The 26,345-nt window shown below is 45.1% G+C and overlaps 1 protein-coding gene across 1 annotated transcript in view; it reads left to right on the top strand.

Moving 5' to 3' along the window:
• Positions 1-25,336, top strand: part of Lamc1 (laminin subunit gamma 1) — a 124,769-nt gene extending 99,433 nt beyond the window's left edge. Inside the window, exons 15-28 of the mRNA XM_075988243.1 lie at positions 379-532; positions 1,125-1,267; positions 2,674-2,852; positions 4,146-4,302; positions 8,891-9,096; positions 9,987-10,066; positions 13,830-13,967; positions 15,042-15,186; positions 15,998-16,147; positions 16,333-16,447; positions 17,479-17,678; positions 17,860-18,018; positions 20,547-20,646; positions 22,523-25,336. Coding sequence (XP_075844358.1) covers positions 379-532; positions 1,125-1,267; positions 2,674-2,852; positions 4,146-4,302; positions 8,891-9,096; positions 9,987-10,066; positions 13,830-13,967; positions 15,042-15,186; positions 15,998-16,147; positions 16,333-16,447; positions 17,479-17,678; positions 17,860-18,018; positions 20,547-20,646; positions 22,523-22,779 — 2,183 coding nt within the window. The 3' untranslated portion in view covers positions 22,780-25,336. The remainder of the gene's footprint in view (positions 1-378; positions 533-1,124; positions 1,268-2,673; positions 2,853-4,145; positions 4,303-8,890; positions 9,097-9,986; positions 10,067-13,829; positions 13,968-15,041; positions 15,187-15,997; positions 16,148-16,332; positions 16,448-17,478; positions 17,679-17,859; positions 18,019-20,546; positions 20,647-22,522) is intronic.
• Positions 25,337-26,345: the final 1,009 nt, after the last annotated feature.

Below are 26,345 nucleotides of genomic sequence, written 5' to 3'. Positions count from 1 at the left end.
CGGAAGTTTGCACAAATGCAGTACTGGCCTGTGAAAATGCGGTGTGAACCACTTGCACAATTTAAGATCGCTAGACACCACATTAAAAAAGTGAAACAGGAGAATTCATTTTAATATGTTTCATTTAACCTAATATAACCACCGTTTTATTGCTTCAGCTGATAATTAGTTGAAAACTGTTAATGAAATGGGTATTCTTTTCCCACTGGACATCAACAAAGCCAGTGTGTGTTTCAATTGATGGCACATCTGCCCAGATTACCCAGACACACTGTATGTGACTGGGCGGCTTCTGCACCTGACAACACAGGCGTAAAGACCTGTGCTCTGTTCTCCCTGGTGATTTGCATCTGTTGCTTTCTCTGTCTTCCCCCCCAGCCTGCGCCTGCAATCCCTACGGGACCGTGCAGCAACAGAGCAGCTGTAACCCCGTGACTGGGCAGTGCGAGTGTCTGCCTCATGTGTCGGGCCGGGACTGTGGTGCTTGTGACCCTGGCTTCTACAACCTGCAGAGTGGACAAGGCTGTGAGAGGTGAGGCTTTGGAGCCTTTGGAGGGGAGAAGTGACCTTTTCTGTCTGTATCACAAGGCTGTGAGAGGTGAGGCTTTGGAGCCTTTGGAGGGGAGAAGTGACCTTTTCTGTCTGTATCACAAGGCTGTGAGAGGTGAGGCTTTGGAGGGGAGAAGTGACCTTTTCTGTCTGTATCACAAGGCTGTGAGAGGTGAGGCTTTGGAGCCTTTGGAGGGGAGAAGTGACTTTTCTGTCTGTGTCACAAGAGGTACAGTTTATCAGGTCACAGTTAGTGGCTGACTTGATGTTCAGGAATTTTTTTGAGGGCCTTACATAGGAAAAGCACTGCATGAGAAGATATAGAAGACAGACTTGGCAGGACTGTGACCTGAGAATCTCTGTCCAGTTATTGGTCAGTGCCAGTAGGGTTTCAGAATGGGGCATCTTGGTGCAGGTGAGGCTTGCCAAAGAGCCCTGAGCAGCACTCACAGAAAGGGCTAGAACCTTAGGGACTTAACATTCCACCTAATGGTCCATAACACCCTGCCTTTGATAGAGAATGTTGCTTACAATCTGCTTTCCTTACCTTAGAAATGTCTTGTGTTTCTTTTCAGGTGTGACTGCCATGCTTTGGGTTCCACCAACGGGCAGTGTGACATCCGCACTGGTCAGTGTGAGTGCCAGCCTGGCATCACTGGTCAGCACTGTGAGCGCTGTGAGACCAACCACTTCGGATTTGGCCCTGAAGGCTGCAAACGTAAGAATGGTGGCTTGCAGGCCATGTCTCCCAATTTCAACTAATGCTCTAAACACAGAGAGAACCCCAATAGCCTGTGTGGCCATCGTGGAGACTAGTCTGTGAATATTATAAAACTCTAAATCAAGGGCTTTTCTATTTCCTTTGTGACCGGCTTGTTAATGTCACCTTTTGTGAGTTTTTTATACTTCTCTTTGCAATTTTGTTTTCTAAAAAAAAAAAACAAAAACAAAAAACTCCTTCTGAGCCCTGAGCTTGCCCACTCTGCCTCATGAAACTTGTTTATTGATCACATTATCATTGCAGATAAGGGAACAGTAATGGGTTCTGTTCAGTATTTGTTGACTCACTGTGCTTACTCTCCACCCGTGGGGCCTTTTTGGTTTGGCTGGATATAAACATCTGCTTCTCCTTGGCATAAACACTTGCCTGGAAATCAGAACAGTTTGGGTTCTTGTGTTCTGAATTCCTTCGTTTCTCCTGTGGAATGCAGCACAAGCCACTGACTCAGTTCAGCGAACAAAGTGAGAAAACAAACTGAAAAATAATGCAAGAGAAGTGTTAGCGTTTGGGGTTTCTTATTTCTTAGAGAAATTCAAGCTATGGAAAGATGAAAGTAGAGAGGAATTCCTGAAGCGTATGAAAAAGAATACTACTTAGTTTAATAATCACAGACACACACACATACACACACACAGGGTTTTTTCCCCTTCCCTGAGTAGCCCAGGCTCGCCTCACTTCCCTTTCCTCCACTTCTCAGAGGCACGTTCTCCACCATTCTGGTAATTCTGTAATGACTGTGTCCCAGGGTGATGGGGAGACGGCTCAGTGGATAAAGTGCTTGCCATACGAGCAAGAGGAACTGAGTTCAGATCCCCAGCACCCACATAAAAAGGTAGCTGTGCATCTGTACCTGCAGTGCTGAACTAGGTAGATCCCTGGAGCTCATTAGCAAGCTAGTCTTCCCTGTTGTTGGGAACTAGGCACAGTGGCACACACCTTTAATCCCAGCATTCGGGAAGCAAAAGTAGACAGATCTCTTGTGAGTTGGAAGCTAGCCTGGTCTACGTAGTGAGTTCCAGGCCACCCAGGGCTACATAATGAGACCCTGTCTCAAAAACCAACGACAGAAGTAAGGCAGAAAGTGATAGAGGAGGATAGATACCCAGTGGTGACCCCTGGCCTCTGTGGGCACATGCATGTGTGTGCACAGATGAACACATACACCACACACAAAGAGTGTGCCCCAAAGGGTGCACATTTTAATTTACAACTTAAAATGTCTGTCTTCTCTGCCAAATGGACTTACCTATCTAGGATCTCATAAATGAATTTTTCTAAGTGCTTAGAATGATGTTACAACCAGTTCAGATGGGAATTGTCTTAATTGTCCTCTTGTTCTGTAGCTTGTGACTGCCACCACGAAGGGTCCCTTTCACTCCAGTGTAAAGACGATGGCCGCTGTGAATGCAGGGAAGGCTTTGTGGGAAATCGCTGTGACCAATGTGAAGAGAACTATTTCTATAATCGCTCTTGGCCTGGCTGCCAGGAGTGTCCAGCTTGTTACCGGCTGGTGAAGGATAAGGTAAGCTGCCAGTAGTGTATTCATTCGTTCATTCATTCATTCATTCATTTCTCATCTATTCAGAGGATACCAAGTGGAAACTCAGTATACTCTAGGCTCCAGAGAGAAAAATGGTGAACACGTTGGATCTGGTCTCTCTTCTCAGAGGCATACTTTCTAGTTAGGGGGAGTGACCAGAATTGCGTGAATAAGAAAACATCCGAGATAAGAGGTGGAAAGAGTAGGAATGGATAATATCTATGGGAAATTGGGTAAGGCCTCTGCAAGGAAACTCTTGCGAAGTGAAAGCCGAGGGTGAGGAGAGGGAGCCATGGGAGGAGGAATGCCGGGCAAAGGCCTAAACTCCGGGAGCTTCTGGATCCTGCCCTGTGGAGGTTCTGTAGGACTGTGTTGACGGTAAGTGAGGACTTTAGGAATTATTCCCAAATACGATGGAAGTGTATAGAGGTCCAGTTGTACTTTCAGAGGAGTCCTGACTACCCCATGAAGAGTGGTTACTAGGGATGGGATGAAGGGAGAGCCGTTGAGTGGGTGGGATAAATAGGTGGGTGAGAGAGCGGGGTAGGGAAAAAGAAGTCTCAAGAAAGGGCTTGGACCTTGAGGTTTTCGCTTTATGTTGCTGGAGATGCTGTCTACTGGGAATCCCCAGGGAGGACAGGTCCTGGGTTCAGTTTGAGAGGCCTGGTGGAGCTCTCAGGTGCTCAGGGGGGAGCTGGAGAACTGTCAACAGACTGTGTACAGGAAGAGAGTGGTTCTAAGGGTTTGCTGTGGAAGCCAGAAGAAAAGACAAGCCACTTCTGCCTGTGTGAGCAGTGTGTGTGAGGGCACAGTTCCCCCACTTCTGCCTGTGTGAGCAGTGTGTGTGAGGGCACAGTTCCCCCACTTCTGCCTGTGTGAGCAGTGTGTGTGAGGGCACAGTTCCCCCACTTCTGCCTGTGTGAGCAGTGTGTGTGAGGGTACAGTCCTCCCACTTCTGCCTGTGTGAGCAGCGTGTGTGAGGGTACAGTCCTCCCACTTCTGCCTGTGTGAGCAGTGTGTGTGAGGGCACAGTTCCCCCACTTCTGCCTGTGTGAGCAGTGTGTGTGAGGGCACAGTTCCCCCACTTCTGCCTGTGTGAGCAGCGTGTGTGAGGGCACAGTCCTCCCACTTCTGCCTGTGTGAGCAGCGTGTGTGAGGGCACAGTCCTCCCACTTCTGCCTGTGTGAGCAGTGTGTGTGAGGGTACAGTCCCCCCACTTCTGGGCTCCCCATGGCTCCCGCAGCACCCACAGCCAAGTTCTCTTGTACTCCTCAGGTTGCTGAGCATCGAGTGAAACTCCAGGAGTTAGAGAGCCTCATAGCAAACCTTGGGACCGGGGACGAGACGGTGACGGACCAAGCCTTTGAGGACAGACTGAAGGAGGCAGAGAGAGAGGTCACAGACCTCCTCCGTGAGGCTCAGGAGGTCAAAGGTATACATATCACGCTGAGCGACTGTGATTCATTTCTAGTTTACAATTAATATGGCTTTTATAAAGTTCCCAATTTTTTTTTTTTTTTTGGTTTTTCGAGACAGGGTTTCTCCGTGGCTTTGGAGCCTGTCCTGGAACTAGCTCTTGTAGACCAGGCTGGTCTTAAACTCACAGAGATCCGCCTGCCTCTGCCTCCCAAGTGCTGGGATTAAAGGCGTGCGCCACCACCGCCCGGCAAGTTCCCAGTTTTTAAACTACTTGCATAATATGTTTTTGTTTTTTAAGTGTTATTTTAGACAGAGTCTCACTGTAGCCTAGGCTGACCTGGCACTCGTGTATTCAAGTTGGTCTCAGACATGTGGCAGTCCTCAGCCTACTAAGTGCTAGGATTACAGGCATGAACTGCCTGTCTGGCTGTAAGGTATTTCATTTTAAAGGCAACATTTTAAAAATGACCTATAGTCTTAATGCTTTAAGATGAAATAAACAGGGATAACTTCCCACTATATCAAAAACTATTGGTTGTTCAGGTTTGAAGTATTTTATGAATCTATTCCTTTACATACAAAGAGTCTGAAGTTGAAAATATCATTAAAGTCAAGCACCTTTTAGGATGTTTGTTTTCCAGCTACAACTTCTGAGGAGCACTTTTATAAGAAGAAAATTAGAATTTTGATTTTAATCTCCCACTGTTCTAGTGGGTGAGAATTTATTTGGTGTATGGTTTTATTTTCTTCACTGTGACTCAGAAAACCAAAAAGCAAAACAAAACAAAAACCACAGTTTTCAAGCATTGGTTGAACAACTAGCTACTGAATCAACACTTGGCATTTGTAAAAAAGAAGCCTTAGAAATCAGTGCCCGTGTATGAAAACATTGTCTGATTAGCACGCTGTGTGTTAGCATTACATAAAAGTGCACATCGTATGTACCACGCCCATCCTAAGGTCTTCTGCACATGCTGTGACGAGATGGAAGAGAGAAAGGAGATCAGCCTCAGACTTCGAGGACAGATATTTTAAAACACTCTGCTGACTTTCAAAGAAACCTGTTTTTAAAAACTTTAAAGTTGAAATGTTATTTTAAATCAAATACTTGCTTTTTGGATCACTTTAAAGTTTTTGGTTTTAATCCTTACTCTGAACTAAGCTTTTTTTCTAAACTTGGGCAGACTCTTTCTACAGTGGTTGAGTGCCTATAGTAAGCCTGGTGCTGAGCTCGGTCCCAGTGGTGGGAAGGCAGGCAAAGCTGTTCCTGTCTTCAGGATGCTCACCATCAGGCGGAATCCCCTGTGTATCATGGGACAAGTGTGTTCTCAGGGGCACATAGTAAATGTTCATTAAAGTTAGCGTGCATGGGGCAGCAGTGACCAACTCCGCTTTGAGTTTATCTATATATATTCATTTTGCAGTTACATGGAGAAGTCATGTATTTAGATCAGAAACTAAATATGTTGCTTTTTTTCTACATATAAGTATCGCTTATGTATAGCGTTTTAATTTTAGATGATTATTGAAATAGGGAAGGAAGTAACTGGACATATTTTGTTTTGGCAAGTTTGTTTGATTTCTTTTTTTATGAGAGTCCACAATTTGTTCCATGTGAGATATTTTTTAGAAATTGAAAAGCATAAGGTGTCAGTGGCTTATTATAATGTTAGATGCATCTGCATCTTTGTTTGGGCTTGTTTGTTGGTGTCATTTTGAGTGGTACACACTGCCTAGGAAGAATGGACCACCCTCCCCTTAGGATGTTCATTGTGTCAGCCACTTTGGCATGTGGTTTTCCATTGACATGCTCTATTAGAACAACAGATTCCCATGTTGTTTGGTGTACTCTAGCTCATAGGGTTGGTTATATTGCAGCTCTTGGCCAGTACTACCAATGTACAAGAGTAGGCCCAGGGCCAAAGAAGGGCAGCAAGTCTGGGCATTTATCATTCTATGTTACTTGGTATGGCTGAGCTGCTGGCCACGTCCTCTGCCACAGTAACCACGTATTTTCCTGTGCCCACGTAAACAATCTGTTGGCCGGAAACTTCACCATACTTCCTAGCACCACCTGCAAGCTGGCAGCACGGTGGTTTGTTGCTTCCTCTAGTCCTGGGATCCTCCCATGGACTGGGGTGGAATTCTCTTTCCGCGGTTCCTCAGCTGTGGAGTTCCCTGCTGGCCTTCCCCGCGCAGGTTCAGGCTAGACAGGAGTGAGAATGCCTTTGTGCTGTAAGGACTCCCTTGTAGTGGAACCGAACCTAATCTGCAGATCTGAAAGAAGATGGCTTGGACGGTTCGAGGCTGACAGGTAGACACTGGAATTGAAGGACGGTTGACATGAGTAGTTAGTGTCTCTGTTGTCTTTTCTGGTGCCATCTAGAGAACTGGACAGTGAGGCATGGCAGTTGGTTCCTCAGAGTCTAAAGCAGTGGTTCTCAACATCCCTTATTTCTAAGTAATACATTGAACATAAAAATTATATATAGTCATAGAGTAATAATGTTTTGATGTGGGTACATATATGCATCGCACAGAGCTTAACTCAGGTTAAACACCTACCCCACAGACATTTATTATTTCTTTGTGGTGAAAGCTTTCAAAACCCTTTCTTCCAGCCTTTTTAGGCGCTGATTTTCCTCATTGCCCAGCTCACTATTCAGCAATGCGTCAGGACTTCTTAGAGCTCTCTAAGGCTCTGCCCGCTGCCCACTCTCCCCTCCCCTGCCTTCTGCTGCACGCTCACACTGTTTTGTTCCCGTCAGCTGTTTTAAACTTCCACATCTGGGTGAGACCCGGTGCTCTTTGCTCTGTGAGTGTATTCGCTCACGAATTATCGCCCTCCATCTATGTGGTTGCAGATGATAGGATTTCGTTCCTTACGGTCACACCATCTCTTTGTGTTTACGGACCGTTTCATTAATCATTGATTGGTAGACCCGTTTATTGTTTTGGCTGCTTGGCTACTGAGAAGAGTGTCTCAGTGATGGGATTGCAGGTGTCTCCTTGACATCCCCTTGCATGTGGGATTGGGATTCCTGGATCAGGTTGGTTAGTGCTGAGTGCTTTCCATGATGGCTGTACTGACTCCCGTTCCTGACAGAGTGCGCAGATTTGCCCTTCTCCGTGCCCTCACCAGCACGTGTTCGCCACAGTCTCTTTGCTAGTAGCCGTACTGAATGAGGTGACGCTGTCTCTCATTGAAGTTTTGACTTGAATTTCCTGTTGATTGATGGTGTTAAACATTTTTCCAGATACCTGTGTGTCATTTGTCTTCTTTTGAGAGAGGCCTGTTTATGCGTGCTGCCCATTTGTTAACTTTTTCCCCTTTTCGGTAATGAATTTTTAAGTTCTTAGGGCTGCCAAGTGCGCAGCTTGTGCTTACTCCCCGCCCGCCCCCCTTGGCTGTCTCCACGCTCTCGGTGGCTTCCTTTGCTCTGCAGCCTTTCAGTTTGATGTAATTGCATTTGTCTAGTTTTGCTTTTATTTCCTGTGTTTTGGGGGCCTTGTCCAAGAAATCCTTGCCAGTTCTAGAGTCCTGAAGCATTTTTGTTTTCTTTTAGTAATTTCATTATTTTAGGCCTTCTATTCAAGTGCTTAGCTCATTTAAGTTGGTGTTTATAACTGGTCGGGTTAAAGGTACAGCTTCATTCTTTGTGTGGTAGTCTGCTTTTCCAGTCCCATTTATTGACTCAACTCTCTCTCTCTTTCCTGGTGTGTTTTTAAACTTTTGAAAGCTGGCTGGCTGCAGATGTGTGGGTGTATTTCCAGGCTCTCTTCTGTTCCAAGAACTGGTTGATTTTAAATAGAACTTGAATTTTCGTATGTTAATAAAAAACCTCCTGACATATGAGAATTTAATACTGGCAGCCTTTATATTTGCACAGGTTTATAATTATCATTTGATTTATTGGGCCCCAAGCATGAGGTTTAAGTTCAATGGCGTGGTAAAGTGCAGTCTGAGGGACTCTGTCGCAGCAGAGATCCAATGAAAATCGCATACATGTGCTGGGGCAGAGGTGGAGTGGGGAGGAGCAAGAAGCATACCTGGTTTGAAGTGCAAAGGAGTTGTGTTTACTATACGTCAGTGTTGTTTTGTGTGTTTGATTTTGAGAAGTCAGGGTTTTATTTTGTATCCCTCCATTCCATGTAGACCAGACTGGCCAGGAACACACAGAGAGCCACCTGCTTCGGCTTCCTGCATGCTGGAATTCAGCGTCCATCATTACACCTGGCGTCTGCTTCAAGCGTACTTTTTAATAGTTATGTGTCAGGTTTTTAGGCTGACGACACTTCAGTACTATGCAGTTGTGACTAAATATGACACAGTACGAAGGTCCTTTTTCCTTTCCCTCATCAAGCATCTGCATGCTTGTCTCTGCTTTGCTGACTTTCGTGTAAGATTGTGGACCCAGGGATGGATAGGAAAGGGACTCAGTCACCTGGGACAGACAGCGAGGTTGGGAGCAGTGCACGCATGCCAGGGTACAGTAGAGGCATCACCTCTGCTGGGGGTTGGGGAAGAAACAGAGCGCCTCAGCTTCACATGGATGGTATGATGATCATTTTCAGGCTGTCTGTCTGCAATGCTCTTTCAGATGTAGACCAGAATTTGATGGATCGCCTTCAGAGGGTGAATAGCAGTCTACATAGCCAAATTAGCCGATTGCAGAACATCCGGAATACTATAGAAGAGACCGGGATCTTGGCTGAACAAGCACGGTCCCGCGTGGAGAGTACGGAGCAACTGATTGAGATTGCCTCCAGGGAGCTTGAGAAAGCAAAAATGGCTGCTGCCAATGTGGTGAGTGACTCTGAACTTCCCGTGGGTATGGTGGGTTGTTGGGAAATTTGTAGCAGGTCATTCTACTCCACCAAGAATCTACCCCCAGTGTGTCTTCATCCTACTACCTGGCACCCCAGAGCAGGAGAGCCATGTGGCTCATAGTCATTGAAGCGGTTGTGGCAAAGCTAACAGAAACAGCTTAAAACAGAAGAGGGCTATTTGGCTCGTAGTTCCTCAGCATGGGCAAAGGACAGCTGTTGGTAGTAGCAGAAGCGTGTGGTGTCTGCTCATACAGCAGCCAGATCCAGAAGCCAATGGGACAGAAGCAGAACAGGCTATACCACTAAAGGCCTATCCCAGTGACCCACCTCCTAAGTAAGCTTCCATAGCTGCCCCTAAATGCCAGCTGGGAATCAGGTTTTCCAACACAGGAACTTGAGGGGGTCAGCTCAGGTTCTAACCTCAACAATTGTCACAAAACAGAAGGACCTGGATAGAAACAGAGGGATGTCTAGGTTCTTTCTCTTACTTCCCTCTTCTGCAGCACTCAAAATAGAAATAGTTTCCAACCAGAGGTGCTGATCAGAACTAAAGATCTCTGAAAATAAGAAAAAAATATTTTGCGTAAGAATTAACAAAAATTAAGTCAAGCAGTGGTGGTGCACACCTTTAATCCCAGCACTCAGGAGACAGAGGCAGGTGGATCTCTGTGAGTTCGAGGCCAGCCTGGTCTAAAAGAGCTAGTTCCAGGACAGGCTCTAAAGCTACAGAGAAACCCTGTCTCAAAAAAACAAAGCAAAACAAACAAACAAACAGAAAAAGAATTCACAATAATAAGTGTTAATACTTGCTTTATTGAATTTAAACAATTCAGTTTTTTGAAAATCCATGTTTTATTTCCTCTTCAGTCAATCACTCAGCCAGAGTCTACAGGGGAACCAAACAACATGACGCTGTTGGCAGAAGAGGCCCGAAGGCTTGCAGAGCGGTAAGCTGCAGCATGCTGCGGGGTTCAGGCGCAGTGCCCCAGCTGACCTGTGCGTGCAGTCCTATCCCCTCCCGTGCATGCTTTCCATTGTAGGCTTGCCCTCGCTCTAATGTTGCAGCTCTGCAGACTCTTTCTTTTTCACTTTGAAATCAGAATAACTTATCTTAAGTATTAGAATATACTAGCTTAGAACAAAATTATATTTACATATATCAGATTTAACTTTTTTAGATTTTTTTTCAACTTTAAAGCCTTCAAATTTATAGATTTCTAAGGAACCCAATAGAAGTTATTAATTTAAAGTTTTTACATTAGTTTTCAACTATTTAATTTTCAGTTCTCATTAGAAAACACTTAAACTCATTGCACATTTGAAAGTAAGCCAAAGAACACTGATCATTTCATTCCTGGCTTGTTTGCTTTTTAGACACTTTTAAATTCATTATAACTTCTTTGGAAGGTTTTAAATTGCAGAAGGAGTTAACTTTTTAAATGGTTAAAATGTAGGTGACCGTGAGAGCAGGCATCTTTGTATGGAGTCCCAGTACAGGCACTCAGTGCAGACGTCAGAAGTGTCGACTTTGTCCAGAACGGCGGCACTGCCGCCTCACAGGTTCAGATTGCGTTGACCTTAGCAGGTTCCTTTCTGTTCTGGGTGAGTGTGAGTTTGTGAGCCATGTAATCAACTTTGCAGAACATTCACGGTTGTATGGGGTTATTGCTGGATTTTCTTACTAAATTAGGAAGATAGCTAAAAACATGGAAGCTCCCAAGAAATCTAGGTCCCAGAAACTTACTGATGTGATGGGCTTCACATGGGGACGTAGGATGAAGTTTCTTTTGCCAAGGAGAATGGACACATAATGGGTGTCACAATTCAACATGAACTGTTAGAAATGAAAAATCAATTGGCATTGTTACCCAGCTAAGATGTGTTGCTTGGCTGGAGTCCCTATTGACTTGTTCATTGCTATTTGGTGTTGCTTTTTCTTCCAGTAATTAGGTCAAATAAAAGTTTGAAGACAGGATGTGTAGAGACTGTACAGTAACTGTGTGGAGACTATGTAGTAACTGTGGAGACTATGTAGTAACTGTGGAGACTATGTACTAACTGTGGAGACTATGTACTAACTGTGGAGACTATGTAGTAACTGTGGAGACTGTGTAGTAACTGTGGAGACTATGTAGTAACTGTGGAGACTATGTACTAACTGTGGAGACTATGTAGTAACTGTGGAGACTGTGTAGTAACTGTGGAGACTATGTAGTAACTGTGGAGACTATGTACTAACTGTGGAGACTATGTACTAACTGTGGAGACTATGTAGTAACTGTGGAGACTATGTACTAACTGTGGAGACTATGTACTAACTGTGGAGACTATGTAGTAACTGTGGAGACTATGTAGTAACTGTGGAGACTGTGTAGTAACTGTGGAGACTGTGTAGTAACTGTGGAGACTATGTAGTAACTGTGGAGACTATGTAGTAACTGTGGAGACTATGTACTAACTGTGGAGACTATGTAGTAACTGTGGAGACTATGTAGTAACTGTGGAGACTATGTAGTAACTGTGGAGACTATGTACTAACTGTGGAGACTATGTACTAACTGTGGAGACTATGTAGTAACTGTGGAGACTATGTAGTAACTGTGGAGACTATGTAGTAACTGTGGAGACTATGTAGTAACTGTGGAGACTATGTAGTAACTGTGGAGACTATGTACTAACTGTGGAGACTATGTAGTAACTGTGGAGACTATGTAGTAACTGTGGAGACTATGTAGTAACTGTGGAGACTATGTACTAACTGTGGAGACTATGTACTAACTGTGGAGACTATGTAGTAACTGTGGAGACTATGTAGTAACTGTGGAGACTATGTAGTAACTGTGGAGACTATGTAGTAACTGTGGAGACTATGTACTAACTGTGGAGACTATGTAGTAACTGTGGAGACTATGTAGTAACTGTGGAGACTATGTACTAACTGTGGAGACTATGTACTAACTGTGGAGACTATGTACTAACTGTGGAGACTATGTAGTAACTGTGGAGACTATGTACTAACTGTGGAGACTATGTAGTAACTGTGGAGACTATGTAGTAACTGTGGAGACTATGTAGTAACTGTGGAGACTATGTACTAACTGTGGAGACTATGTAGTAACTGTGGAGACTATGTAGTAACTGTGGAGACTATGTACTAACTGTGGAGACTATGTAGTAACTGTGGAGACTATGTAGTAACTGTGGAGACTATGTAGTAACTGTGGAGACTATGTAGTAACTGTGGAGACTATGTAGTAACTGTGGAGACTATGTAGTAACTGTGGAGACTATGTAGTAACTGTGGAGACTATGTAGTAACTGTGGAGACTATGTAGTAACTGTGGAGACTATGTACTAACTGTGGAGACTATGTACTAACTGTGGAGACTATGTAGTAACTGTGGAGACTATGTAGTAACTGTGGAGACTATGTAGTAACTGTGGAGACTATGTAGTAACTGTGGAGACTATGTAGTAACTGTGGAGACTATGTACTAACTGTGGAGACTATGTAGTAACTGTGGAGACTATGTACTAACTGTGGAGACTATGTAGTAACTGTGGAGACTATGTAGTAACTGTGGAGACTATGTACTAACTGTGGAGACTATGTACTAACTGTGGAGACTATGTAGTAACTGTGGAGACTATGTAGTAACTGTGGAGACTATGTAGTAACTGTGGAGACTATGTAGTAACTGTGGAGACTATGTAGTAACTGTGGAGACTATGTAGTAACTGTGGAGACTATGTACTAACTGTGGAGACTATGTAGTAACTGTGGAGACTATGTACTAACTGTGGAGACTATGTAGTAACTGTGGAGACTATGTACTAACTGTGGAGACTATGTAGTAACTGTGGAGACTATGCAGTAACTGTGTAGTCCAGCAGACTGTATGATAGTCTGGTGTTTGTGTAGTTGACCAGATACAGGGTCTGGGTAGCCCAGTGCTATATGTAAATTACTCACATTCAAATAAATTACTCACATTGGGAGGTTTCCTCCCTCTCTCCCCTCCCTGTCCTCTGAGACATTTTCACTTTGTAGCTCATTGGTTTGGAACCTCCTGATCCTGCTGCCTCAATGCTAGGGTTATGGGCAGGAGCTACCTCAGCACACCAAACAAAAGCAGTTTTTCTCAGAAAAATACACATTTGTCCCAGTAGAGTTTTGTGCCATTTATTTACCAGAAAATACTCTTCTCAGTTACATAATGCTTTTTGTGAACTTAGCCACCTGAAATGACTGTGAAACTCCAAATGGGACTTTCTAGTATCCCTAGATACTAGTATATGGAATAGAACCAAGGACTTTCTAGTATCCCTAGATACTAGTATATGGAATAGAACCAAGGACTTTCTAGTATTCCTAGATACTAGTATATGGAATAGAACCAAGGACTTTCTAGTATTCCTAGATACTAGTATATGGAATAGAACCAAGGACTTTCTAGTATTCCTAGATACTAGTATATGGAATAGAACCAAGGACTTTCTAGTATCCCTAGATACTAGTATATGGAATAGAACCAAGGACTTTCTAGTATTCCTAGATACTAGTATATGGAATAGAACCAAGGACTTTCTAGTATTCCTAGATACTAGTATATGGAAATAGAACCAAGTAAATGTTACTTAAATTTTATTTCTTTTCCTACTGAATGGTCTTGTTCATGGTTTATTTTTAATTTTTCCCCTACATTACAGCCACAAACAGGAAGCTGATGACATTGTCCGAGTGGCAAAGACAGCCAATGAGACTTCGGCTGAGGCTTATAATCTGCTTTTGAGGACCCTGGAAGGAGAGAATCAAACTGCATTTGAGATCGAAGAGCTTAATAGGAAGTGAGTGTAACTGGGAAGTGGCTCCCCGTCGGGGCTGTGCAGAGCCAGCACCGTGGACTGGGGACTAGGCTCATGTGTGTGAGGTTCATCACACTTTCAGAGTGGTGGAGTGGTTAGGGCAGGGGATGTGTGGCCCCTCCAGCTCTGCCTGCAGGCGATGGGAGCTAGACCGGCCACATACTTAAGAGGCTTCGTATACGAAGGCCGAAGGGAAGAGAAGTTAGAGTAAAGTGGAGAAAATGTGCTGAGCTGCCGGCCTTTAAACGGTCCAAAGTAAGAATGTATAAAATGTATCAATTGAGTATTTCTAATCTGAAAGATTAGGGACCAGAAGTGTTTGGGATATGTGTGTGTGTGTCTATATAATGAGACTGTGAGTGAGACCCAAGTCTAAATACAAAGTTCATCCATGTTTGTGTGTGTGTAGCCTGGCATTTACCTAGTATTTGAGTGTGTCTGCCTTTTGATAGTAGCCATCACATGGAATCAGGTATGAACTTCTCCTGTTGTGTTATCAGAGCTAGAAATGTTATAGAGCTTGAATTTGGGTTTTAGGGATGCCTGGTTTATATACGGTAAGCTAAATAGAACTGAAAAAATGAAATGTAACTTTTAGCTAGGGTTGTTATCAAAATGAGAGCATTGGGTACAGCAGTAATATAAAACTATATCAGTTCTGTTCACGCTCTACTTGCTACGCACTACAGGAACTAGACTGAAAATTTAAAAACACAATAATAGACAGAGACAGACAGACAGACAGGGACACGGGGACATCCTTGATACAAGAATGCCAAGAATGCCCACTTTATTGTGCTCAGGGGCAGCTTATATAGGGCTCTGACCATGCCCTGGCTCTCGGGACCTTGCAGTTGCAGACTGCTCAGAGCAGAGGAAAACAAGTTGTTTACAAGAAATTCAGGGTCTGGTGGTCCGCAGTCCCCAACATAGTTCCTTTTAGGTTTTTGGAGCTGTTGTCCCAGGGATAATAAGTAGATTGTATCTGATTAATATTAAGATGTTAAAAAAGCAGGTTTTGGTTTTTTAAATTGAATCACGTCATTTGTTCCTTAGGTATGAGCAAGCAAAGAACATCTCTCAGGACCTGGAGAAGCAGGCTGCCCGAGTCCATGAGGAAGCCAAGCGGGCGGGTGACAAAGCTGTAGAGATCTATGCCAGTGTGGCCCAGCTGACCCCTGTGGACTCCGAGGCGCTGGAGGTATGTGTACAAAGACTGGCGACTGTAGTCCCTGACGCCCCTGTCCCTCTAGTCGGGTAAGAGCCTGCCCTGCTTCTCCCTTCCAGACCTCCAGCTGGCTCACTGGTAAAGGTAAATTCTATTTTAATTTCGCAAATGTAACTTAGTGAGATAAAGAACTATAGACATGAAGGAGCAAGGGTTTCTTGGTAATAGGAATACTTCCTCTAGATGTTTCGTATAAATTCAAACTGTGATGTATTTGAGTTAACTGAAGCAGAGTGTGGCTGGAGCCTTCCTAGACCTGTGTAACAGGGACCTAGAGAGCAGCAAGAAGAGCGAGCCTGCAAGAACTATAGCAGCATGCCCAGGGCAGGTAGAATATTTGGGAGTTGGTAGTATTTTATTTCTTCTAACCATGGTTTCTCACCCGAAACCCCCATATAAATATCTTTAATAATAAACTTGAAATTGACCAGCTTGTTTCCTGTATCTGTGTCAACTGGTTTCCCAGGGTTTCGGTCTCTTCAGGTGTCCATGTGTGTGCAATGTGAAATAGATGGGCTTGCTATGATGGCAGGCAGAGGGCCGCAGCTGTGGGAGGGGAGTAGGGAGAGCTGTCTGAAAGGGACTTGTAGGAAGATGTGTTTGAGCTGTGGAAGCTAATCACAGTACAGGAGACCTTCGGAAATCACTAAAGTATACTTGGTTTTTAAAAAAGTCCACAAACTCTTGACCTCTGCTGTCCTTCTGTCAATTGAGCCTTAAATCTCACAGAGTCCCTAAGCTTCCTTGTCATTTATTGTGATCATTGCTTATATGTTCGTCACAGAATGAAGCAAATAAAATCAAGAAGGAAGCTGCGGATCTGGACCGTCTAATTGACCAGAAGCTGAAGGACTATGAGGACCTTCGGGAAGACATGAGAGGGAAGGAAAATGAAGTAAAGAACCTTCTAGAAAAGGGAAAAGCTGAGCAGCAGGTTGGTTTGATTTGCCACTGGCCGCATTTCTGGAGGCAACAATTTAAACGACTCAAGGGTGAGCCACGTCTAGTGCGGCCTTTGTGTGTGCATCAGTCCCTAAGCTGTGGCTGTGAGGGGCTTGTCTGTGAGAGGGAAAGGCCGGCCCACAAAGGTTTGTCCTCTGACCTGCCATGCATTTGCAGACGGCCGACCAACTCCTAGCTCGAGCTGACGCTGCCAAGGCTCTTGCTGAAGAGGCTGCTAAAAAGGGACGAAATACCTTACAAGAAGCCAATGACATTCTCAACAACCTCAAAGGTATGAGAGGGTCAGGTAGCAGCAGCGTCTCTGCCTGTCCTCCGCAGAGGCGGTCACTGAGTCACTTTTCCATTTGTATCTAGCATGATTCCCGCTGAACATAACAGTGCGCTAAATTCTATACACCGACTACTTCGATCCAGTAGTTAACCATGGTCTTCTACCATACTTGGTTTAACCTCCATAATCTCTCTCTCGTGTGTGTGTGTGTGTGTGTGTGTGTGTGTGTGTGTGTGCGCGCGCGCGCGCACGTGCATACGTGCATACGTGCATGTGTAGACCTCAGGTTGATTCCAGGTATCTCCTTAATGGGTCTTCTATTTATTGAAGCAAGATCTTTTGGCAAATCTGGAGCTCGAGTATTTGAAAGAAAAATCAGAGTGCCTCTGTTATTTTACCCTGGCATTCTTCAGTCTGCAAACAAAAAGCCATATGTAGGAGGGTGGTCTCGCGTTAGACTAACTCGCGTCCCCACAGTCTGCCTGCTTAGCTGACCTTCAGTGATAAACAGAGACTATCTTTTTTTTTTTCCACCACTGATATCTAATTCTTTGTCTTGGAGAAGCACACCCATCCGGTTCACCGAGGGGTCAATTCATGTTTGGTGGAAATAATCACAGGTTCTATAAGATTAGAGTTGCAAGTGTAGCTTTGGTGTCGGGGTCTGTTTGAACCCCTACCCACAGATTAGCCTTTTGGATTGCTGGTTTCCCATTTGTCAGCAGAGTGTCATACTGCACCCGACACACAGTAGACCCCGAAGACACTGGCTGAAGCAGTGGTGTGCCGGGCCTACATGGCAGTGGCTTTTCAAATAGGAACTCTACTCAGAAGCGGATGTGCAGGCCTGTGACTAGTCCTGAACCCTTCTGCACAGGGATAGGTGTGTTCTGTGCTCTCTGAGGTTCATCTCCAGTTGTTATTCTTTGTTTCCCCAACAGATGTTTGCTGCATAGAAAACAAAATCCAATTGCAGTTTTGTATTCTTTTTGGCAGTTTAATTCAAATGCGTGCCTTGAACTCCTTTTTAGATTTTGATAGACGTGTGAATGATAACAAGACAGCTGCAGAGGAGGCTCTCAGGAGGATTCCCGCCATCAACCGGACCATAGCTGAGGCCAATGAGAAGACACGGGAGGCACAGCTGGCCCTGGGCAATGCTGCAGCTGATGCCACGGAGGCCAAGACCAAAGCCCACGAGGCAGAGAGGATTGCCAGCGCCGTGCAGAAGGTGAGCACTTCCCTCTTCATCAGCCCCTGCTCACACATCTCATGCTCTCTAGACCCCTGAATCCGTGCAGAGTTTGTTCTCTGCAAAACAGATTACAGAAGGGCGTAGGAGGCGCTCTAGGAAAGGGAAGGTGGCTCTGGGTCTTTGGTTTGCTTTGGTCAGCAGTTCCTTCTGTGCCTAGAATGCCACCGGCACCAAGGCCGACGCCGAGAGAACCTTCGCAGAAGTGACGGATCTGGATAACGAGGTGAACATTATGTTGAGGCAACTGGAGGAAGCAGAAAATGAGCTGAAGAGGAAACAAGATGATGCCGACCAGGACATGATGATGGCGGGGATGGTAAGAGCTCCCTGTTGTTGTTCAGAGGCAGAGGGGAGGGTGCTCACTGGGAGAGACCCCCCAACAACGCCTTTTCCATGTGAACTTCGGGTTTGTATTGCATTTTCTGGTCAGGAATTGGGTCAGTAGCTTATGTAGAAGACAAAGAATTTGGCTCCTCTGCCAGGTATTGGTGTTGCACAATTGCCCTGTCCCCAAATCACTCAGTTAGAAGCAAAACATTTCCCTCACAGCTGGAGTTTTAGAACACTTAAAAAAAAAAGCCGTGTGTGTGTTTGTGTGTGTGTGTGTTTAATGTGGCTGAGTAGGTGATTCATACATGGGATAAAATTAAAATTGTTTTAAAAGGAGAATGCATCAAAATCCAGTTCCTTCCTGAGTCCTCCCAGCTGCTCGCTCACTAGGGGCAGAGACCAGGTTCTTCTACAAGGCATTTGAGGAACACTCTCTGCCACTGCACTGAAGCACACCAGCCTCACACCAGCCTCGCACCAGCCTCACACCCGCTTCCCTTGCACACTGTCTGTGGTGCCTGCGCATAGCAGGCCACTGTGGCAGAGTGGTTTTGTGACTAACTGGTACACGGGAGAATGAGGGGCTATTTTTCTTCATTTGGTGTTCTGTTTTGCATTAGAAAGGATTTACGGGGCTGTTTTGAGTTGCGTCCACAGGGTCGGTGAACATCGTCAGCTTGTTTGCTCTCACCCTTGCTGTGTCAGGAAGAGGCCCCCAAAACAGGGCCTTTTGCCGTGGGTCATTTTTACCTTGAGATGGAAAGGACAAATACAAGGTCTGGTGAAGTGACCCCTCTCTATGCACCCAGCTGAACTTTGGGTTTTGTTTTATGAGTCAGGGTGGTCTCCCTGTGTAGCCTTGACTGACCTGGAGCTCTCCCTATAGACCAGGATGGCCTTGAACTCATAGAGATCTTCCTGTTTCTGTCTCCTGCGTGCGAGGATTAAAGTTATGCACCACTGTGATTGACTAAAAAAAACAGCTGAGTTTTTAAACTTTGTGCTGGATTATCCTGCAATTTTTAATGTAAAAATGAGGCTCAAATGGAAATTACCATGAAGCAAACATCAATGTTTCTCTATGGCTTCTCTTTTTAAAATATACTTATTTATTCCATGTGTGTGCATGCACGCACACTGTAACACATGCGGCTGTCCCAGGACAGCTTGTGGGAGTTAGTTCTTTCCTCCACCATGTGGATTTGGGGCCTAGAACTCGGGCCATCAAACTTATTGGCAACTTACCCTTTCAGCCATCTTGATGGAAGCATTGTATTTAAAGCATGTTGAAAAAAGTAGAGAATACATATTTATGAGTTCCAAAAAGGAATATGGGTTTAATTCAAAGAGCAGAAAGAGAATCCACTTTTGTTAGTTTTGGTACATAACTTCTTGGGATCAGTAAGCCATGCCCTCATACGCTATCCCTTTTGTATTTATATAGTTTTGAAAGTCCACCATTCAGTGAGTATTGCCTGGGTTTAATATTTTCTTCAACCAGAAGGATTGTGGTTCTTTCTGGAAGACACCGAAGGCCACAGGTTAAACAGCAGAGTCCTGTGTCCCAGTCCCAGAACCGTCCAGAAGCCCATGCTGCTCCCCGAGAGCAGCTGTGATTTGAACTGAGTTAATAATTTCTTTGTGAAAGCTTTTTTATTTTTTATTTTTTTAAAATTTTCACATTGTTTTTATCCCTAAATGTTTGCTTTGTTTTGACCCCAAAACAAGGAACAATAATTCCTGGTGGGGCATGCAAAGCTCTTTTCTCTGCTGTTGGCTTTGTTGGTGAGAGCATCTGCTTTCTGACGCGTAGATGCTTCCTTTTCCACCGCTGCTTCCTGTGACTCATGCCCAGTATGTTTGTTCAGGTTTCATGGAACTTTCCCAAACATATTTACCTTTGGTTGACTTTGAAAATATCCATTGTGTTCCATGTGTGTGTGTAGTTGACAGAGAATTTTCAGAAAAGCCTTGCTTTGCTTATGAAAACTCTCAAGAATAGGACATCTCTGAATAATCAGGTACCTAAGAGTATCCACGTTGTGTTCCTGTACTCAATCTGTACTTTAAAAATAACCTAATTCTACCTAATGCATTTTATCATATTTTATCACGTGTTTGCCCTAGGTATTCTGGAGTGGGGGGAGTGAGAAAATGAGATAGCGTTATTCTTCTGAATGCATAGATCAGGAAGGGCAGCCAGGCGTAGGAGTATATACCTACAGTCCAGCACTCGGAAGGCAGAGACAGGAGAATCTTATATTTGAGACCAGCTTAGGTTACATAGCAAGACTGTCCAAAACAAAAAACATAGGAATTCTAATTATTCCATGCAGTAGAAGTAACTCCTCCACCTGAAGAAAGACACCACCCCGAAACCTGCAGAGGGTCTGTGACTCAGCACTTGGAAAAGGGGACACATCTGAAATAGGTCTGCTGCCTCACTAAGGGAAATATTTAGAGACAATGAAAACATGGCGTCAGGGGTAGTCATGCTGTTTACTCTCCCCGCAGGCTTCACAGGCTGCTCAGGAAGCTGAGCTCAATGCCAGAAAAGCCAAAAACTCCGTTAGCAGCCTCCTCGGCCAACTGACTGACCTCCTGGAGCAGCTAGGTAAGTAACGGAAGGCTCGCTCCTGCCGGCACCCAGAGTTTTGTGCCGTTCTGGGGTCTGACGCCACCGACTCTGAGTCCACTTACACAGAGTCCTCAACTCATCGATATTAACGTTTCCTTTAGCTCCTGCACAGTTAGGGCTGCTGTACCCACCGTCTTGCCTGGCAGCACCGTCTAGGGCCAGCTGCAACACCACAGCATTGCTGGGCACCAACTCTAGAGTGAAGAGGAATCCAGCCTCATTGAGCTCAGGTGCTCTAGGTGCCATCCCCGGACGCTGCCCCGACTAGGACACCACGGTCTTTACATTTGAAGATGAGCTGCCAGCTGGGGTGTCATTTATGTCCAGGGTTCATTGTGTAGTTAAACAGCCATTTCCCCTTAGTCCACCCTGCTGGTGGGGTTCTATAAGGGGTTTGAAAGGCTCCATGGTAGAATAAAGAATTCTTAGAGCCATGCTCCATTGCTCAGAATCTCTCCATTGCCAACCAGAGAACAGTTTGATGAAGTGAGAACTTTTACACTAAAAGAGAGGAAGACTTTGTTTGTTTTATTTGGTTTCCATGGAAATACAAGCACAAGTCTAGTTTGGTAGAGGCAGATCTCCTTTTAGGACACACAGCCTATTGTCACCAGGCTCCATTTTGAAGGAGTACTATAGCCTTTGAAGACTGGGGATTGTTTCGTGTTGTGTTGTTTGTTTTCTGAGACAGGGTTTCTCTGTCTGTTTCTGGAACTCACTGTAGACCAAGCTGGCCTCAGACTCAGAGATCCAGCTGCTTCTGCCTCCCGAGTTCTGGAATTTGTGTGCCACTGTTTTGTTTAGTTTTTTTTTTCTTAAGACAAATAATATTTTATCTGTCTCAAAGATCAATAATAATAAGTTATGTGCTGGCAGATGACCCTAAAATGGACGTAAGCTAAAGAGAGAGAAGGGAGAAGAGGCAGGCTTTGCAAGCAGGGAGACTGGAACTAGATTGCTGGCTCTATCACCTAGGTTTTAGGTGGGCCAATAAATTCCTGGCGTCTGAGAGTCAGTGAGCTAGCTAGACTGGTCTCAGGAGACTGCATCATCTTTCAAAAGGATCTTATTTGTCTTACTGCGTTTAGATTGAGGCTTTGCTGGCATTATCTCAGCATTTCAGCCTTGGCCATTTGCCATTTTCTATTTTCCTAGTAGTGTCTTAACTTTTACAAACAGGAAGTGATTCCCAAACCAGCGCATCTTCCCTGGAACCTGGGAGTTATGGACATATGCTTCTGTCTTAGAGATTTTTATATTCTTTGATGATACTGAAATGGCCCACAGATTACACATATGACCTGGCAAAGAGGATTGGGTGTTACCAAATGGCCTTCGTAAGCATATGCGGGGTCTAAGATGTGGTAGCTGTGCATTTAGAAAACGTTCTGTGAGGGCTGAAGAGATGGAGTGGGTAAGGCACTTGCTGTGGCGCCTGACAACCTGAGGTCAGTCCCTGGGACCCACATGGTGGAAAGAGAGAACCAGCTCCTGCAGGTTGTCTTCTGACCTCCACATCTATGCCTTGGCATTCATGCAGACACACATGTGTACACACACACACACACACACACACACACACACACACACACACACACAGTAATAAATAATAATAATAAATATTTAAAAATTAAAACATTCTGTAAAAACCAGTTTTCTCAAGAACAAAACTACAACTGTTCTAATATTAATGATCCACTCTGCCTGCCCTTGTTGGCCAGGCCAGCACTGCTTAGACCCTTGAACACAGCACACGCAGCACCTTTGAGCCAGGGAAGCTGCTAGCCTTAGTTTATGACAAAGTTCTCGAGGAATGAGCCTGTTCTCCTTTGTGTCCTTCCTGACTCTGCAGGACAGCTGGACACCGTGGACCTGAACAAGCTGAATGAGATCGAGGGCACCCTGAACAAAGCCAAGGATGAAATGAAGGTCAGCGATCTGGACAGGAAGGTGGCTGACCTAGAGAATGAAGCCCGGAAGCAGGAGGCAGCCATCATGGACTATAACCGAGACATAGACGAGATCATAAAGGACATTCACAACCTGGAGGACATCAAGAAGACCCTACCGTCCGGCTGCTTTAACACCCCGTCCATTGAGAAGCCCTAGTGACGAGAGGGCCTCAAGGCAGTGCCCCCGGAAGGGGAGCCCGTGAGGCCACAGTGCCTTGACACAGAGATTACACTTTTCAGACCCCCCCCCCACCTCTCTGCTGCTCTCCATCACTGTCCTTGTGAACACAAAAAGTCGGAGTTTAAAGAGGAGCAGGTTAAACATCCTGAACCAGGAACAAAGGGTTTGGCCTAATAAAGTCTCTTCCATTCACGTCAGCCCTTTACCCAGCAACCTTACGCCAAGGCAGACCCCTCCCCTTCCCTCCTCTCAACACCAGCAGAACCTATCTCCGTTCTCATGTTTCTATGAAGGAAATGTTTGGCTCCTCATCATAGCGTTGAGATGGCCAGTATGCCCCGTCTGTGGATAACGAAAGTGCCTCCGCATCTTCAGCCTCCTCTTTTAAACAAAAGGAAATAAACATCCTGTGCCAAAGGTATCGGTCATTCAGACGTTGGTAGCCATCCACCAGTCATGCTAGCTGTTGAGTGTAGGACACTGAGCCATCCTGGGAAAGAGTACAGTTATGTGTCCGTCTCCCGGAGAGTATGGCTCAAAGACACCTAGGATTCTGTCCCGTATGAATTGACCAGGAAGATAAACTATTTTCAAATCCATAGGCAGCTGATACAAAGTCTGGATGGGTAGCTTGCACTCATCACTAGATTAGATAGCTTTTGATATTTTTATAAATGGGACTTGATGCAGAAGAAACAGGGATGCGATAACCACTAAATTTTTTTTCCAAGCCTAATTTTTCAAGCTTTGTTAGTGTGTTAGTCTTGGAATTAGTGTTAAGCTATCTGTCAAACAGTTGGTCTCTAAGATCTTGACCAATGGAAGAAAAGCAGATTCCCTCCTCCCCAGATTTTCTGGAACATGAGGTGTAATCAGTATCATTAGGACTCCATCTGTGCTCTCTTCTTCTCTGTTGGAGGGAGGTGTAATGTTTGCCCCTAAGCTCGAATTCTCTTTTTCTAGCGTTCTGTATTTAGAACTCTTCAAAATACATCATTGTTTGCCAGATCCTGGCGGCAAATGCTATCGCTCAGTATTTCACACCACTGCCAGCGCCATCCAGTTCCTGCACTTTGTGGCTCCACCCACTCTTAAGACTGTTCTCTGTACAGAACGGTAAGAACCTTGTGTGGCATTTCCTAGTAGGATTCTCAACCTCAGATCCTCAGCTCTGTGGTTTTCTTAGGACCACACTGTGACAGTTCCTGCCACACGCCCCCTTCCTCCTGCCTACCTGCCTCTGAGATTCATATATAGCCTTTAACACTATGCAATTTTGTACTTTGCGTAGCGGGGGGGAAAGAAACTATTATCTGACACACTGGTGCTATTAATTATTTGAAATTTATATTTTTTGTGTGAATGGTTTTTGTTTATCATGATTATAGAGTAAGGAATTTATGTAAATATTCCCAGGCCTCCCAGGAGGGCACTGTCAGTTCACGGCTTTGCTCAGATTTCCCTCTTGCTAGCACAGGGAACCTATACACCTCCTCCCTTCCCATCGTCTCCTGAGTCATCCCTGCTCCCCAGTGTTGTGCTCTGCCTCTGCCTCCGCCTCGTGTTTGCAGCACCTTCATTGTCTGACCGCAATCTCAGCCTGCTCAGCTCCACAGCCAGGCCCAAGAGGGCACTCAGACCCTGATCATCTGTAGCTCATGCTGTCCTCCATGTCTGCCCCAGAGCAGCCACCAGCTGACCGGGCGAAGTAGTTAGGAAACTTTACTGATGGGACTCTCCCATTCCTGAGTGGGATGGGTCAGTTTTGTAGGGAGCATGTAATGACTGAGCACTTTAGGGTGCCAGGCGCAGCTGATGGCAGAGAGGAGACTCTGTTCAGTCTGTCTCCATCTCTGTTGGGCATACGGAGATCACCAAAATGCTCGGCTTGGCACCCCTGAGGTTCCACTCTTGCTCCTCCGAGGTCTTTTCTGCCACAGCAGAGGCATGGCTCTTCCTCACCAAGTTCATTGCTGATTGGCTAGTTCCTCTGATTAAGTGCTCACCACCGTAACAGGTGCATGTTGGTCACAGTTGCAGGAAAATGGCTGAAACAGACCACCATCATCCGTTGGGTCAGCTCCACTCCAGCAGGGCTTAGGCCATGGTGGGTGGAGTGTTTGGTTTGGTTCATCCTCTCCTTCTGTGTGGTATATTTTTAAACAGAAATTTATTTTTAAAAATGAAAGTTATTTACAAGATAATACCTATTACACTCCTGCAGCACGACCATTGTTTTATTGTATAGTTTCAGTAATCTGTATTTTATGTAATAAAATTGACAGGATGGCTGCTGTAAAATGCCGGGTGTCACACAGAATAGATTGTTTTATTTTTTTTTCCCCCATGGAATTTTCCTCTTGAATCCAACTGTGGCCCTTTTAAATGTGCCTTCACTTTAGCGGTTTGCCTTAATCTCCACAGCCTTCCTCTTCCGGGAGGTTAGTAAAGCGCAACACTTGGCATTTTTCTATGTTTAAAAAAGAAAACAGTATTTTATTTATAATAAAATCTGAATATTTGTAACCCTTTATATCTTGTGTGGCCTGAATGTGGTGCGCGGACATAAAATGTGTTAAGAGCTATAACAGGTGGATGACTGCTCGTAGCTCCTCGGACTGCCGCATCTTCTTGAGAACCAGCCAGTGCTGTCTGCTTTTCATTTGTACTGGGGGTTGAGTTCAGATCTTACAGTGTGCGAGGCAAACTCTCTACCAACTGAACTACATCCATCCAGAATTTTTTAATCCTTTAAGACACGGTCTCCCTGTAGTCCAATTAGGCATTGAACTTGTGGTCTTCCTGCCTCGGCCTCCTGAATAGCTGGATCACAGGATTGGACCACTAGCCGCAACGTTTTGAGGTTTTTTTGTTTTTGTTTTTAACTTCTTAAAATTGTGATCTTCATTGTCATCCAGAATTTATTTTTATTCACAGAGCTAGACTGGGTGTTACTCAACTCTTGTAGCACAGACATGGCCCAAGACCAGAGACGCAGCTGAGGAGCCTGGAAGAGCTGCGGTAGAACACGGGCGAGGTGGCTCGTGTCTGCAATCCCAGCACTCAAGGCAGGATGCTTTGAGACCAGCCTGGGCTACAGAGAGACCTTGGCTCACTGAGCACAGCACTTGCAGTAGAAGCATAAGTCTGGAGATGAATCTCTAGAACCTTCCAAAAGCAGGGCACGGTGGCATACGTCTGTGATCTTTGTGCCCCTACAGCGAGAGGAGAGACAGGAGAATCCCCAGAAGCTTCTACCCACTAGCCTGCCATGTTAGTGGTGAACAACAAGGGAGCCTGTATCGGACAAGGTGGAGGGCAGGGACCAGCACCCAGAGTTGACCTCTGACCTCCGCATGTGCACATACTCACTTGCACTCACATACTGGAATGCATGCACACACAAACACACACATAAATAAAATATGCCACGGGCCTGCCAGCTGCTTTTAATTGACTGAACTTGAGTAGCCGTGCGTATGAGAAGCTGCCTTTCCGTACATAACTGTGTCTAGATGAGAAATGCTCTCAGGCTACGGCAG

Source organism: Microtus pennsylvanicus, chromosome 10 (genome assembly GCF_037038515.1).
Source record: "Microtus pennsylvanicus isolate mMicPen1 chromosome 10, mMicPen1.hap1, whole genome shotgun sequence".
Lineage (NCBI taxonomy): Eukaryota > Metazoa > Chordata > Mammalia > Rodentia > Cricetidae > Microtus > Microtus pennsylvanicus.
The sequence above is the reverse complement of the archived record's forward strand: the minus strand, read 5'-3'. Positions and strand labels throughout refer to the sequence as shown.